At 44.1% G+C, this 16446-nt stretch overlaps 1 protein-coding gene across 2 annotated transcripts in view; it reads left to right on the forward strand.

The window, feature by feature from the left end:
• The first annotated feature begins 527 nt into the window (after positions 1–527).
• Positions 528–16446, forward strand: part of CCDC9 (coiled-coil domain containing 9) — a 17846-nt gene continuing 1927 nt past the window's right edge. For both annotated transcript variants that reach the window (XM_069089116.1, XM_069089117.1), the window contains exons 1-8: positions 528–656; positions 931–987; positions 1695–1799; positions 1891–1992; positions 2129–2404; positions 3345–3428; positions 3511–3681; positions 3995–4170. In XM_069089116.1, the coding sequence (XP_068945217.1) occupies positions 985–987; positions 1695–1799; positions 1891–1992; positions 2129–2404; positions 3345–3428; positions 3511–3681; positions 3995–4170 (917 nt within the window). In that variant the 5' untranslated portion in view covers positions 528–656; positions 931–984. The remainder of the gene's footprint in view (positions 657–930; positions 988–1694; positions 1800–1890; positions 1993–2128; positions 2405–3344; positions 3429–3510; positions 3682–3994; positions 4171–16446) is intronic.

Raw genomic sequence — 16446 nt, forward strand, 5'->3', positions numbered from 1 at the left:
GCACCAAATAGTTAAATTAATTTGTGCAGTATCCTTGTTTTTATCGTGTTGGCTTGGCCTACCCATGAGCAATGAGTCTTTCTTCACTATTCAGATCTATCCTTGTATAAGAATGTGTTTAAGTTGCAATTGGACAGGTACTTAATATATTCTGCTTTTATTTTGCATGAAATCTCTCCTATGTTTTGTTGCTGATCTAAAGGAATGTTGATGGTGTATGTGAGTTTATTTTGTAGCCTGCAACTTTGTTAAACTGTTAATAAATGTTGAAATTATATTGAAATAAATATTTTAGTTAGGGTCTCAGAATAGAAGGGAGAATATCAGAGCTGGGAAGGGCTTTAGAACAGGGGATGTCAGGGCTGGGAGGCCCTTCAGTAACCACGTTTTAGAACTCATTCTACAGTTATTTTACAGACTGAGGTTTAGAAAAGGGAATGCACGTTAGAAAGAGGGTGAAGGAGCAACCCAAACAAGACGCGGCCCCTTTAAGATCACTTCCCTCCATCTGGAGGCAAGATCGGAAGTGGCTCTCTTTATCCCGCCCCTCTCCGTGTTCACGTGGTCCGTAGAGGAAGTGACGCGAGGGGGACCCGGGAACAGTGGCGAGAGAGCGACAGCGGCCCCGCCGGAGGAGCCGCTGGGTTTCCAAGCCGGTGAGTGGGGAACGGCGGGGCTCTCGGGGCGGCACGCCGAGTCGCGTGGCAGGGGGCCGAGGGAATAGCCCGCGTGTGGGGGGGGTTTTTTTGCAGGGTATGCCCCCCGAGGGGGCGTGGCCACAGGGGCGTGGCCAGTGCCCTAGCGGCGCCGCGTGGGGGCGTGGCCTGCGCGGAGGCGTGGACGCGGGGCCGTGGTGGATGCTGCGGCTCCTCCGAGGCCGGGGCTCCCCGGGCTGAGTCACCGCCGACCCTGGCCTGCCTTTTCCCGCAGAGACCCTCGAGCCGACGGAGCCCCGTGGGCGGCCGGGACCGCCGGGCCGGAGGCATGGTGAGGACCCCGCCGGGGGCCCCCAAGAGCGGGCGCCCGGCCATGGGGGGCCCAGCGGGCACCTGGGGAGGGGACCCCCAAGGGCAGGCGCCCAGCTGGGGGGGAAGCCCTGGATTGCAGGTGCCCGGATGTGAGGGTGCGGGGGACCCCGAGTGCAGGCGCCTGATTCTGGGGGAGCCATGGTGGAGGGGGCTGGGGACCCCAGAGTACAGGCGCTCAGCTGTGGGGGGACCCTGGAGGGCAGACACCGGGGTGGGGAGTGGGGGGATCCCAGAGTACAGGTGTCCAGTTTTGGGGGGGCCCTGGAGTGCAGAGGCCAGGAGTTGGAGGGGGCCGTAGAGGAGAGGTTTGGGGCTCCAAATGCATAGCTTCTGGGGGAACGCCTCAGAGGAGGGAGTTAGAGACAGTGCCAGCTCCCAGCTGGGGGTGGGTGGAGATACTAGAAAATCAGGCCTCCGGTAAAGAGGGACGAGCCCAGGAGTGCAGGCTCCAAGCTTCTATGGCTGGAGGCCACACAGGAGGGGGCTGGGGACCTCAGCCTGCAGGTTTCCAGCTCTAGGCCAGGGTATGCAGGAGATGAGGAGCCCTGGGGGGAAGGGGAGCTGGAGACTTAGGAAATCCGGCTCCCAGCCCTGGGAGGGGGTCCCAGCAGGGCAGGCTCGCCCTGGGGAGAGATTCCAGCCTCCCCTCCTTCCCCGGCCCTTCAGGCCACCACACTGGACTTGAAGTCCAAGGAAGAGAAGGATGCAGAGTTGGACAAACGGATCGAGGCCCTTCGGAAGAAGAATGCAGCCTTGATCCGACGCTACCAGGTGGGTGGCCAGCCAGCCTTCCCTGTCCCCATGCCCCATGGTTCCCATTGGTGAGTCTCCTAGCCGTGGCATCTCTCTGTATATCTTCCAGGAGATTGAGGAGGACCGGAAGAAGGCTGAATCGGAAGGGGTGGCTGTGACAGGGCCCCGGAAGGGGCGTCCTGCCGAGAAGGAGAATGTTGCTGTGGACATGGTGACAGGGCCTCCAGTCAGGGGGTGGGGACTGGGCACTGGGGGCTGGGGAAGGGAAATTTCAGGGAGCTCTCTGGTCGGGTCTGGGACTATATTGCTAATTGGCTTACCTGCTGTCCTTTACTTGTCACCTACAGGAGAAGAGCATGGGCTCAGGCCGCCGGCTACCTGCCCCTGCCCGGGCCCAGGGCAGCACTGGGAAGGGGGGCCGCAATGTCTCACAGCGAGGAGGCCGTGCTGGTCTGGGCAGGGGGTCCAGGTTCTGGGAAGAAGAAGTGGTGATCTATGTGGAGCCACCACCAGCACGAAGTGGAGGAGGCCGGGGCCGTCGAGGCCGGGGAAGAGGAGGGGCAGGTTACCCTTCTGGGACTACGACAGCAGGGGATGCCCCAGCCCCAGACAGGAGATCCAAGGTACTGAGTCAGGGAGAGGGTCTCTTCTCAAGAGTGTCTCTGTTTCCCAGTTTTCTGTCTCTCAAGAAGATGTGGCCCTTCTGGCCAGAGAAACCCTTCTGTATTTACAAGGGGTCCCACTCCATCCTGTCATCTACAGCACATTGCCCCATGCTCGTCCCCACAATTAGCAATCTTCAGGCTCTTCTCTGCTGACTGTACCCACACCCCCCTTGCTCCTCTGTCCTTAAAACCTCTCTCTTGATCCATCCCTCCCTGCTAGCTGTTGTTCTGTTTCTCTCTTCCTCTCGTGGCTGGATTCCTTGGAAGGCACCTACAGTTGCTGCCCCTGCTGCCTCTCTTTCTGCTTTCTTCTCAGCCCCTAATTCTCTGGCTCCCAGCTTGCTGCTCTCTCCTGTGTGATCAGGGTCTCTGTCTTAGCTGCCAAGTCCCAGGGTCTTTTCTCAGGTCTCCTCCTGCCTGGCCTCTCTGCAGCCTGGACTCTGTCCATCACCCTCTCCTCCTTCATATGCTTTCTTCCCTGAGTTTTCACTGCATTATTCTCCTTGTTTTCCTACTGCCATTCAGATTAAATGTAAAGTCCTGTTAGGCTGTGGAAGGCCCTCCTGCCTTGGCAGGCTTCTTCCACCTCACTGGGCCCCTTGCCCCCAGAGTTCTCTGCCTCACTGGCCTCCCTGCTCTTCCTTGCATAAGATGCTCCATTTCCCTTCCATCCATTGGATTGGGAGCTTCTTGAGGGCAGGGACTGAGCTTTTACTTCTGAGTTCCCAGCACTTAGCCCAGGGCTCAGCACATAGTAGGCACTTGGTAAATGCTTGTTGATTTGTTGACTCAACCTCCTTCCTTATCTGTCTCCTTCCCTTGTCATCCTTTCTTTGTCTTGGATCTCCTGTCCTTTCCTCTGTGTTTCTTTTCTTCTTCCTATCTCTGGACCTCCCAGGAGTGGGAGGAGCGACGTCGCCAGAACATTGAAAAGATGAATGAAGAGATGGAGAAGATAGCTGAGTATGAGAGAAATCAGCGGGTGAGTGGGGCCCAGGGGGCTGGAGCTGGGGGGGTCCCTGCTTGGTCCCCCAGGGGCTGACCCCTGCTTATCCTGAACTCAGGATGGGCTGCCTGAGAAGAACCCTGTCCGGAATTTCCTGGACGATCCTCGTCGCAGTGGACCTCTGCAGGAATCAGAGCGGGACCGTCGGGAGGGAAGCAGGCGCCATGGGCGGAACTGGGGTGGTGCTGACTTTGAGCGTGTTCGCAGTGGCCTGGAGCAGGAGCGTTATGTGGGTGCTAGAACCTGAGTGGGGCTGGGGGCCTCAGGGAGGAACTAGGCCCAGGGCTATGGGTGCTGGGAGTGAGGGAGTCTGAGGAAGGGATAAGCGCTGGGCTGAGGAGGGCTGGAGCACGGGGAAGAGCCCAGGCTGAAGATGGACAGCCAGGCTGACTCCTGGGCTTGGGGGAAGCTGCCAAGAAGCACTGGGTCCGGGTTCCAGCCTGGGAGAATATGGAACCAAGGGTAGGAGCAGGGGATGGCCCTGGGGCAGAGGGACGCTCCTTGGGGCGTGACTCCAATGTGGCTGTTGTTGGAGAGTGCAGGGTCGTCGGGCAGGACCTGGTGGGGACATGACACTGTCCATGACGGGCCGGGAGCGGGCTGAATACCTGCGATGGAAGCAGGAGCGCGAGCGCATTGACCAAGAGAGGTTACAGCGGCATCGGAAACCCACGGGCCAGTGGCGCAGGGAGTGGGATGCTGAGAAGACAGAGGGCATGTGGGTGCTTGTCCCTGTCCTGAGCTACCTCTGCCCCCCTCCTTGTGGGCTTCCATCGCCTCTCCTGCCCCCGCCCTTCTTTCCTTTCTCATCTCCTCGTCACTTTCTTATTTCCTGGTCCCTTTTTTTTAAGTTAACACTTTTTTAAATCCATGAAAATCTGCCTTTTCTCTCCCCCTTTCCCCCAAACATCCATAGAGAAAGGAAGAAAAATAGAACCCTTGATACAAACATAGTCAGGCATTACAAGCACAGATAGTAATTCCTGAAATGGGCATATCCAGAAACCCCCCTGTCAGTGTGTGAGTCTGTCAGCTCTCTCAGGAGGTGGGGAGTCCTGGGGAATCCTGGCACTGACTGTGGTTCCCAAGTCTTTACCGTCTTGTTATTGTGTAAATTGTCCTCTTGGTTCCCACTTTGCTCTGCATCAGTTCATAGAAGTCTTCCCAGGTTTTTCTGAAACCATCCCCTTCATCATTTCTTGCAGCACAGTGGCATTCCATGACATCCATATGCCTCACCTTGTTCAGCCATTCCCTGGGTGATGGTCACCTCAGTTTGTAATTTTTTGATAGTGTGAAAAGAGCAGCTGTAAATATTTTTGTACATATATAGGTCCTTTTTCTCTTTCTTTGGTAATTTGGGATTGGAATGTATTACTGGGACAAAGGGCATACCTTTGGGGGGCATCGTCCCAAAATAATTTCCAGTATGGCTGAAGCAGTGCAATGTAGTCACAGGCATGTACCTGCTTTTCCATAGCCTCTCTAGCATCTGCTACTTGCTTTTCTATCAACTTTGATTGTTGTAAGGTAGAACCTCAGAGTTGTTTTAATTTTGCTTTCTCTAATTATTAGGGATTTGGAGCATTTTTTCATATGGCTATTAATAGCTTGGATTTCTTCTTTTGAAAGCTGTTCATATTCTTTGACTATTTGTCAGTTTGGGGAATTAATTATTATATATTTGAACCAGTTTCCTGTACATCTTAGAAATATGACCTCTATCAGATTACTTCCTACTAAGATTTTTTCCCTTTTGATTTGAGCTGTATTGGTTGTGAAAAACTTTTAAAATTGTATTTAATCAAAATTGTTCATTTTACCTTCTGTGATCCTCTCCCTTGTTTTATCATGAATTCTTCTCTAGCTGTATATCTAACAGGTAGTTTCTTCCTTGGTCTTCTAAGATATTTGTGATCTCACCCTTTATGTCTAAATTAGGTGCCCATTTGGAACTTGGTATATATTGTGAGGTGCTGGTCTCTGCTCCATTTCCGTCAAGAGGCTTTCCAGTTGTGCCAGCAGGTTTTGGCAGGGAGTTTTCATCTCAGTACTAAGTGAGATACTTGTCCCAGTGTATCTGTCAGACATTCGGCTACTCTGTTTCCCTGTGTAAATTGTGTACCTAATTTGTTCTGCTAACTGAGCTTTCAAGTTTCTTACCTCAGCAACAGACTGTTACTTTGAGAGCTCATACACCTAGAGTGCCTTCCTTCTCATTCTTTCTCTTGAAGTTCTTGACCTTTTGTTCTTCCAGATGTACTTTATTATTTTTTTCTTTCTCTATAGAGGAGTCTTTTCATAGCTTGGTTAATTTAGCACTGAACGAGTAAATTGATTCAGGTAGTATTGTAATGTTTATTATGTTGACTTGGTCATGAGCAATGAATAGTTTTCCAACTATTTAGATGGCTCATTCTTGTAAAGAGTGCTTAATAATTTTGTAGTTCTTGGGTGTGTCTTGGCACAGGTAGACTCTCATTGACTGTCTGTAGTTACTGTAAATGGAATTTCTTTTTGTTTCTACTACCGGGTTTTGTAGGTAATATACAGAAACACAGGTGATTGATGTGGGTTTATTTGATAATTTTGCAACGACAGTTGTTAATTTTTTTCCCTTAATTTTTTAGTGGTTTCTTAAGTCACCTAAGTAAACCATCATGTCGTCTATAAAAGGGCTGAGTTTGTTTCCTCTTTGTCCTTAGTCCTTTGCTTTCTTTTTGTTGTCTTACTGCTGTAGCTCGCATGTTTTTTTTTTTACTTTACCAAATAGTAATGGTGATAATGGACATTTTTGCTTTACCCCGGATCCTGTTGAAAGGGGGGTCTAGTTTATTTCTGTTACATATAAAGGCCATTGGTTTTAGGTAGCCATTACTTGTATTAAGGAAAAATTAGTTGATTACTTTGTTGCCTTAGCATTTCTTAACAAGAATCGTCTCTTGTCAAAAGCGTTTCCTGAAACCTTTGAACCTTCTTTTATGATTTCTTTTTTTTTTAATTTTTTTAAATGCTTTATTAACTTCTGATTTATATCATTCATTTCCGCCAGATTTTGAGTTACAAATTTTCTCCCCGTTTTTGTTGCTCTTGGTATTAATATGGTCGTTTACATTTATCATTTTCCTAACAGTGAATCAGCCCTGCCTTCCTAGCATAAAGCCAAACTGGTCACAGTGTATTTAATCCTGGTGAAACGTTACCGAGCTTTTGTAATAGTGGAATTAACTCTTGGATAAAGGTTCGATGGAATTCATTTGTGGATCCATCTGTTCTCCAGAGTGTTTTCTTTGGAAGCTCATTTTGGGTTTTTTGATTTCTTTTTCTGAAATCTTGTTTTGGTAATCTAAACATTTTATATTTCTGTAAAAATTCACCCATTTCATTTAGATCGTCAGGATTTTTTTGGTACATAATTGGTAAAAATAGTTTCTGATAATTTCCTTTCTTCATTTGTTATGAATTCACCATTTTCATTTTTGATATTGGTAATTAGTTTTTCTTTATTTAAAAAAGATTGCTTAATGATTTATCTGTTTTGTTAGTTTTTTTTTCAAACAGCTCATAGTTTTATTTAGTAATTCGCCAGGGATTTTGCTTCCAATTTTGTTCACCTCTCTGTTTTCAGAATTTTTCTTTTGATGTTTAGTTGTGGATTTTTGTTTGTTTAAACAAACAAGTTTATCAATTTAAAAATTTTTTTTAGTTGCATGCCCAGTTTGTTGATCTGTTTTTTCTTTTGTTGGTAAAAGTATTTAGAGATATAAATCTTCCCCTCAGGACTGCTTTGACTGCATTCCCAAAATTTTGGTATGTTATTACATTATTGTCATTAACTTTAATGAAATTATTGGTTGTCTCTGTGGTATGTTCTTTGACCCATTCATTCTTTAGGTTAGTTATTTAGTCTCCATTTAATTTTTGATAGTTTCTCCAGTGGCCCTTTATTGAGTATAATTTTATTGCATTGTGGTTTGTAAAAGAAGCTTTTAATATCTCAGGTTTTTTCCATTTGTTTGTGAGGTTTTTATGCTGTAAATAGTCAGTTTCCATAACGATTCCATGCACAGCTGAGAAATCTGCACACCCATTTAATAATCTCCACATGTGTATTGTATCTAACTTTTCTAAAATTCTATTCAGGCCCTTAACTTTTTAATTTTTTGACTAGTGTGTAGATCTGAAAGGAGTACATTGAGATGCTCTATTATTGTAGTTTTACTCTTCTTTAAGCATTTATATGCTATGCCATTTGTTTTATATATCTTTAGTATTGATATTAATTCATTGTTTCTGATGTCTTTCAGCAAAATGTAGTTTTCCTGTTTATCTTTTTTATTAGATAAATAATATATAATATTGTCTTGTGTGAGATCTTAATTACTTCCCCTGCATTTTTTACTTTAGCTGTAGCATGATGGATTTTGCTCCAGGTCATTATTTTAAGTCTTTGAGAACCTTTATGTTTGAAGTATGTTTCTTGTAAACAGCATATTGGTGGATTCTGCTTTGTATTCCATTCTTTTATCCTTTTCCATTTTATGGGAGAATTCGCCCCATTTCTCTTTACAGTTATGATCATTAATTGTTTATTTACCTCTATCCTGTTCTTTTATATTTTTTATGCTCTTGCTCAACACCTTCCCCCTTCTCCCCCCTTCGCACAGAAGAAGAGGGTAGTGAGAGAGAGAGACAGCAAGAGACAGAGATGTGCCCAGCTCAGTGCTCTAGGCTGGATGAAATCTGCTCTTCCTCCTTTAACTCTTTCTGCTCCACAGCCCAAGCACAGGTTCTTAGCCTTTCTTTTCTTTTAAAACCCCTCTTTGGGATTCACTAACTATGATGAGTTTGTTTTGCTTAGGAATATATCCCTCTTCTTCTCCCTTTGACTTTATCCTCTTTCTTTCATGTTTCCTTGTTGAATGAAATATATTTCTGCACTGATGTGTGTGTGAGTATGTATGTATGTGTGTGTATATGTGTTCTTTCCTCCTTTGACAGTTTCAAATAAGAATGGACTGTTACCCCCATTCTTTCCTCTTGTTTGTATAATCTTCTACTTGTACATCCAGTAATTAAGATAATCCAGTTCTCCTTCCCCCAGTGTAATTCCTTTCTTCTCCCTTTTCTTTCTTTTTCTTCCTTCCTTTCCCTCCCTCCCTCCCTCCCTCCCTTCCTTCCTTTCTTTCTTTCTTTCTTTCTTCTTTCTTTCTTTCTTTCTTTCTTTCTTTCTTTCTTTCTTTCTTTCTTTCTTTCTTTCTTTCTTTCTTTCTTTCTTTCTTTCTTCTCTCTTTCTTTCTTTATCTCTTTCCTTCCATCTGTGCATCTGCCCTTCCTTCTCCAAAACCTCTTGAATTTTGACTATGAAGTTCCTGAGAGGTTTTATTTTGTAATTTCTTTTAGGAGGTGCCAAGTAGATTCTATTTTCCCTTCCCTTCTTATCCTAAGAGATCTTAGCAGTTTTCTTTTATGATTTCTTTTTTTCTTAATTTTTAAAAATGCTTTATGAACTTCTGATTTATATCATTCATTTCCGCCAGATTTTGAGTTACAAATTTTCTCCCCGTTTTTCCCCTACCCACCACCCCAAAATAGCAGTCCACAGGATATCCCCTCCTCCAATCTGCTCTCTCCCGTATTTTCTCCTTTCCCTTTCGACTTTTCCAGTGGATCTCTATGCCCCAGTGCCTATATATCTTATTTCCCAATTACATGTAAAATAGTATTAATAATAGTCTATATATATATATATATATTTGAGAATTTGATTTTAAAACTTTGAATTCCATATTCATTCCCTTCCTCCCTTGTCTCCCACCCTTACTGAGAAGATAAGCAGTTCAGTATAGGTTGTACATGTGTGGCTAATGCAAAACAATAACATAGATATATTGTAAAAGACTGATTATATTTCCCTCCCTCCTATCCCTCCTCCCACTTGTTCTATTCTCTGCTTTGATCCTGTCCCTTTTCAAAAGTGGGTGCTCCCAACTTCCCTCCCCCCCCGCCTGCCCTCCCTTCTATCATCCCCCCTCTCATCCTCTCCCCCCCCCTACTCTCCTGGAGGGTGAGATACCCTATTTAGTGTGTATTTCATTCCCTCCTCAAGCCAAATTCCATGTGAATAAGGTTGACCCATTCCCTTTTGCCTTCCTATTCTTCCCCTCCATTGTAACCATTTTTCCTTGCCTCTTCTATATGAGATAGTTTATTCCATTCTCTCTCTCCTCATCTCCTCTCATTATATTCCTCTCTCACCTCTTAATTTTACCTTTTAAGTACCATCCCTTCCTATTAAATTGGTCCTGTGCCCTCTATGTATACCTGTAAACATATATACACACATTCACATATGTATTCATATGCCCATATACCCTCATATATACACACACACATATATATATTTCTATTCCCTTCAACTACTGAGAAAAGTTTCATAAGTTACAATTATTGTTTTTCCATGTAGGAATGTTAATAGTTCAACTTTGATAAGTTCCTTATGATTTCTTTTCCCTGTTTACCTTCTCATGCTTCTCTTGCTTCTTGTATCTGAATGTCAGATTTTCTATTCAACTCTGGTTTTTTCAGCAAGAATGCTTGAAAGTCCTCTATTCCACTGAATGACCATATTTTCCCCTGAAACATGATACTCAGTTTTGCTGGGTAGGTGACTCTTGGTTTTAATCCCAGGTCCTTTGCCCTCCAGAATATCATATTCCAAGCCCTTCGATGCCTCAGTGTAGAAGCTGCCAGATCCTGGGTTATCCTGATTGTGTTTCCACAATATTCAAATTGTTTCTTCCTGGCTGCTTATAATATTCTCTCCTTAATCTGGGAATTCTGGAACCTGGCTATAATATTCCTAGGAGTTTTCTTTTTGGGATCTTTTCCAGGAGGTGATCGGTGGATTCTTTCAACCTCTATTTTGCCTTTTGGTTGTAAAACATCAGGGAAGTTTTCTTTGAGAACTTCCTGGAGGATGATTTCTAGGTTCTTACTTTGATCATGGCTTTCAGGTAGTCCAATAATTTTTAAATGATCTCTCCCAGATCTGTTTTCCAGGTCAGTGGTTTTTCCCATGAGATATTTCACATTGCCTTCTATTCTTTCATTTGTTTGGATATGTTTAATAGCATCTTGATTTCTCATAAAGTCATTAGCTTCCATTTGCTCCAGTCTAATTCTGAAGCAAAAATTCACCTCATTGAGCTTTTGAGATTCTTTTTCCATCTGGCAAATTTGGCTTTTTAAGGCATTCTTCTCCTCATTGTCTTTTTGAGCCTCTTTTGCCATTTGAGTTAGTCTATTTTTTAAGGTGGTATTTTCATCAGTCAGGCTGTTGACTCTCATTTTGTAATTTTCTTGCATTGTTCTCATTTCTCTTCCCAATTTTTCCTCCACTTCTCTTATCTGTTTCTTAAGGTCCTCTTTGGCCTGTAACCAGCTCGTATTTTCCTTAGAAGCTTTTGGTGCAGGAGTTCTGACTTCACTGTCTTCCTCCCGTTCCATGCTTTGCTCCTTTTTGTCCCCAAAATAGGAGTCTAATGTTGGAATCTTCTGTCTGCTTTGTTTCCTTTGCCTGGTCATGTCGCCCCTCAGTCACTTGACCCCTGGGGTTTTTGCCACAGTAGGACTCTGCCACCAGACAGGGGAGTTTTCATCCCAAACACTGGGGTTTTCTCAGCTGCCGGAGGTATTAGATGGGTTCCCTCTCTGAGGTTTCCACACGCTCTGGCAAGCTGAACACATACCCCATGACCTCCACCCTAGACTGCAGTCCAGATCCAAGAAGGTTAAAGCAAGAGCGATTACCCCTCAGACTGGTGCTTGGTCCCCCTACACTCTGCAGGCCAGGAACTGAAGCTGCCATGTGGCACTGGCTGTCTGTGCTGGCGTTTCAGCGGCTTCTTGCTCCAGGGACAAAAGCCATGCACTCCCACTTACTGGGTCCCCAAAGTCAAGACTGCACTGACCTCTCACTTTGTCCTTCACATCTATGTGTTGATAATTCTGGAAACGGCCACAGCTGCTGCTGATCTGGAGTCCCTCCAGCCGGTGGCTGGTCAGGCCCGCCCTGGGCTAAAGGCTCGGTGTGGGGCTGGGCTCGACTCCCAGAGCCCTGCGCTGGCCGATTCCTGCTGGCCTGCCGGGCTGTCCTCAGTGGGAGGTTAGCTTCTCTGTGTCATTTTGTGGCTCTTTTATGATTTCTTGAAATACAAAGCCTAGAATTTTTTTTTGTCATGGCTTCTCAGGTAGTCCATTGATTCTTTTTTAAAAAATAATTTTATTTATTTTTAGTTTTCAGCACTCACTTCTATAAGATTTTGAGTTTTAAATCTTCTTCCTCTCCCTTTTTTCCTCCCTCCCCAAGATGGCACAGTCTGATAAAGGCTCTACTTACACATTCATATTAAACATTTTCATATTAGTCATGATGTAAAGAAGGATTAGAACTAATGGGAGGAACCACAAGAAAGAAAAACAAAAGAAAAGGAGCGCAAATAGTCTGCTTCCATCTGCATTCAGACTCCAAAGCTATATTCTCTGCATAGGGATGGCATTTTCCATCATGAGTCTTTGGTACTGCTGAGAAGAGCTAAGTCTGCCAGAGTTGGTCTTTGTACAATGTGGCTGTTCCTGTGTACAGTGTTCTCCTGGTTCTGCTCACTTCACTCAGCATCAGTTCATCTAAGTCTTTCCAGGTTTTTCTGAAGTCTGCCTGCTCATCATTTATTATAGCACAATAGTATTCCATTACATTCATGTACCACAAGTTGTTCGGCCATTCCCCAACTGATATAGTCCATTGATTCTTAAATTAATCTCTCCTTGTCTGTTTTCCACATTAGTTATTTTTTGCTATGAAATAAGTTAGATCTTCTCTTTTCTCAGCCTCTTGACTTTAGTATTTCTTGTGTCCTCATGGAGTCACTGGTTTCTCTTTGGTCCATTTTTGTTTTCACAGAATTTGTTTTCTGGGCAAGGTTTTGTACATCTTGTGTTGTTAATTCAGTGCATTCTTCCACAGCTCTCATTTCTTTTCCTCTAATCTTTTTGTTGACAAAAACATTTTAAAATCTTTTTCTTAACTCTTGCTTAATATTTACAGGGTACTGTAGCTGAATCTGTGCCCAAACAATGTTTTTATTTACAGCTTTGCTTCTAGACATTTTGGAATCATTCTCTTTAGGGTTTGTGTCTTGAGCCTCCCAGTCACCATAACATGTCTTTATGATTTAGAGATTCTTTTTTGTTTTCTCATTCTTGTAGCCCACTTCTTTGGTCTCGGACTTTATGTCAGAACCACTCTTTGTACTTCTGAAGGGAATATCTGAGCTGGTCCTGCGGTTGCTTTTTTTGGGGTATTCAGTGTTGTCATCCCAGGATCTGAGGGACAGCTCAGGTCAAGGAACTGTAAGCTTTCAGTGCCCTCAGAGTGGTCTGACTAGTCTGTCGGTTTTGGGCCTGAGGTACAGATCTGTGGGCTTGCTCTGCTCATCTACTGTTAGTCATTAGGAAAGCCCTGCTGCTTCAGAGCAACACAACCGTAGGCTTCCTTTTGGTCTGGGATTCCTCAGTAGGCTTCTGAGTGGGCTGGTGACTGGAACTGATTCTCTGCTCTGCTCCTGGATCCCACACAGCTCCTTCTTCCTCCCGGAGCTGCCCCTCGTCCAGTATTAGCAGTCCTACAGCTGCTCTTCACCTTGAACTGCCACCCACGGGCACAGTTCTTAGTCTGCCCTGGATCTGTGACCTGGAACTGAGTAGATTGAGAGACAGAGGTTCCACGTGGCACCTGCTATTGCATCCTACACAAGTTTGGATCCCTCTTAGCCAGATCTGGGATCTCTTCTTGCCCTGGTGTGCACCTTCTCCCTGCATGGGAACACTCTTCAGCATGTTTACGGCCAGACCCCATGCCTGGTGTCCACTGGCCTCGCTGTCTACTCTCCTGTACTTACAGAGACTGAAAAAATTATTCTCTTTGTGATTGTTCCCTTGGTTTTCCTGATCAGGATTTGGCCTGGCACATCTAGACCTGTTTGGAGGAGCTGTTGGGAGGATTTGCTGTTCTCCTTCCTGCCACTTTGCCATCTTGGCTCCACCCCTTGTCTTTCTTTTCCATTAGTCCATTGTTGTTTTTTTAAGTAAGTTTTTGTTGATACATTTTGTTTTATTACAACATTGTGGCTTTCCCCAGGGTCCCTTCTCCCCTTCCAGAGAGCCATCCTACATAATAGTATTTTTTAAGACAAAGAAAAAGATGGAAAAGAAAAAAAAGTCAGCACAACTGATTGATACATCAAAAAAGTCTGATAGGAGCAATGTTCATGCAACACTTGTAGATTTCCTTACCTCTGAAAGGGGGAGTCTTCTTAATTTTCTTCTCTGGGGCCATACTCGTAATTTTTTTTGGTTATGTTTTTGTAATCAGTGTGTTACGTTCTTTTCTTAGTTCTTCTCTCTGCATCAGTTCTTGGAGATCTTTTCAAGCTCCCCTCATTTATCATTTCTTCCAGCACAGTCATATTCCATTGCATTCAAATACCACAGTTTTTTTTTTAGCTATTTCCCCCATCTTTGGGTATCAACTTTGTTTATCCAGTTCTTTGCTGTTAAAAAAAGTGCTGCTCTTTTTTGGTGTGAATGGAGACTTTCTTTTTATCAGTGGCTACTTTGGAGTATATACCTTGTAGGGAAACCTCTGGATCAAAGGCTATGGACATTTTTAGTCTCCCAGATTTCTTTCCAAAATGGTTGTGCTAATTTACAGCTTCACCAACAATGTTCCTGTTTTTCCACATCCTCTCTGACATTGCCTATTTTCATCATTTGTCATCTTTGCTGATTTGCAGGGTATGAGGTAAAGCCTCCAGGTTGTTTTCATTTGTATTCTTCTTATTGTTGATTTGGGACATTTTTTTCATGGGATTGTTAATAGTTTGCAACTCTTCTGAGAACTGTTTCTTCTTATCCTTTGACCACTTATATTGGGGAATGGCTGTTGGGTGTATGCGTGTGCACATATAATGTGTTTACATACATACATACACCTGTTATTTATTTACATACCTTGGATACAAACCCTTATCAGAGAAATTGGATAAAGATTTTTTCCCATTCCACTACTTCCTTTCTTGCCCTAGCAAGTAATTTGTCTTTGCTTTTCAGTTTCATATAAACCAAAGTATCTTTTCTTTTGTAATTAGTTGCCTCTGTTCTTTGTTTGGTTATCAATACATCTATGCATACCTGGGAGAGCTATATCATGTTTCTCTTATAATTTTTTTATAGTATGATCTTTAATTTTAAGGTTATATATCCATTTAGAATGTATTGTGGAATTTGTGTAAAATGTTGGTGTAAACCTAATTTCTGCCAGGCTGCTTTCTAGCTTTCCCATTAGCAGTTTTTATCAAATATGAAGTTCTTTCCCAAGCAATTTACATTTTCCTGTTTTTCATAATCCATTGATTTTTAAAAATAAGTTTTTATTTTTTTCTGTCTCAAGTTCATTGATTTTTAATTATCTCTTCCTGACCTGTCTTTTAGTTGTTTTTGGTATGAAATATCCTAAAAAAAAATTTTTTTTGTCTTTTAGAGGGCAGTTGGGGTTAAGTAACTTGCCCAAGGTTACACAGCTAGTTTTTTTGTGTGGGTGTTAAGTGTCTGAGGCTGGAACCGAACTCAGATCCTCCTTACTTCAGGGCCAGCGCTGAGCCACCTAGCCACCCCAATTTTCTTTTTTTTTTTAAGTCTTTTAACTTTGTTTTTAATATGTCTTGTTGTCTTGTGGAGTTATTAACTTCTGTTTGGTTTCAATTTTCAAGGATTCTGTTGTTTGGGTAAGACTTTGTATGTCTTGTGCCCAGCTGTTATCTTTCTACTTCTTTCTTCCTTAATTCTCATTTCTTTTCCAGTTTTCCCCCTAGTGTTCTCATATCTTTTCTAATTCTTTCCTTTAGTGCTCTCATCTCATTTATAAAATAATTTCTACCCCTTTCTTAAACTCTTGATTCAATATCTCTTCCAGAAATTCTGACTGAACTTGTGCTAAACCTGTGTTTTTCTTGCAGACTTGCTTGTCGATGTTCAGTCACTTTCTTCCGAGTTTGTATCTTGAATATCCCTAGAACAATAGCTCTTTATGGTGGTATTTCTTTTTCGTCTGCTCATTCTTCCAGTCTTTCTGACTGGAACGTTTTCTTAGTGTTAGACGCTGGCCATTTCTGGAGGGAGTATGTTGGCTGTGCTTATTTTGTATTCTTTACGGTTTTGTCTCAGGGTGTTGAGTGTTGTGTTATTCTAGGAGGAACAGCTCAGCCTGGGGAACCTGAAAGCTGTAAGTGGGCTCAGAATGATCTCTTCTAGGGCAGAGTTTGGACTCTACTCCTTTTCTCAGCTCTGCAGGTTCCTTATTTGGATTTGGTTCTGAGCAGGAGGCCTGTGAGCTTGCCTCGACCCTGGTTGGAGCTCCAGTAGACTGGCTACTTCCTGACTCAGTCACACTCAGCCCTCTGCAGGTTCAGAGTGGCAGGATTGCTGGCTCCTCTTTGGTTTGGGCTTCCCCCCCACTGTTATCTTGCTGCAGATTTCAGACTGGACCAGGGACTGGGTCTGAGACCCCACTCCTCCTCTGGAGGCAGAGCCACACAGCTCTGTGATTCTAGACTGGCCCTTCTGGGCTCTTCTCCTCCCGCATAGCTGTGGCTCTGCGGCTGGACTTATGGTCATACCGGGGCCCCACGGTCTGCAGACTTCTTGGTCTGCTGCCCTGAGCTGGAAAAATGACTTGGCATTCCCAGTCTGGTCTTGGCTGAGCATTGTTTGTCCAGATCTTTTTGGAATAGTCTTAGGGGAAGCTGGGCTGTATTTGTTCTTGGTGGGTGTTCCTAGTCCCTTTCTCTTCTCTTTTCACCTCCCTGCCCCTTACCTTCTCACCTCCCTGCCCCTTCACTTTCTCACCTCCATGCCCCTTTACTTTCTCACCTCC

Source organism: Petaurus breviceps, unplaced genomic scaffold (genome assembly GCF_028583685.1).
Source record: "Petaurus breviceps papuanus isolate PSGF00001 unplaced genomic scaffold, PetGlider_PUasm1.0 185, whole genome shotgun sequence".
In the NCBI taxonomy this organism is placed as follows: domain Eukaryota; kingdom Metazoa; phylum Chordata; class Mammalia; order Diprotodontia; family Petauridae; genus Petaurus; species Petaurus breviceps.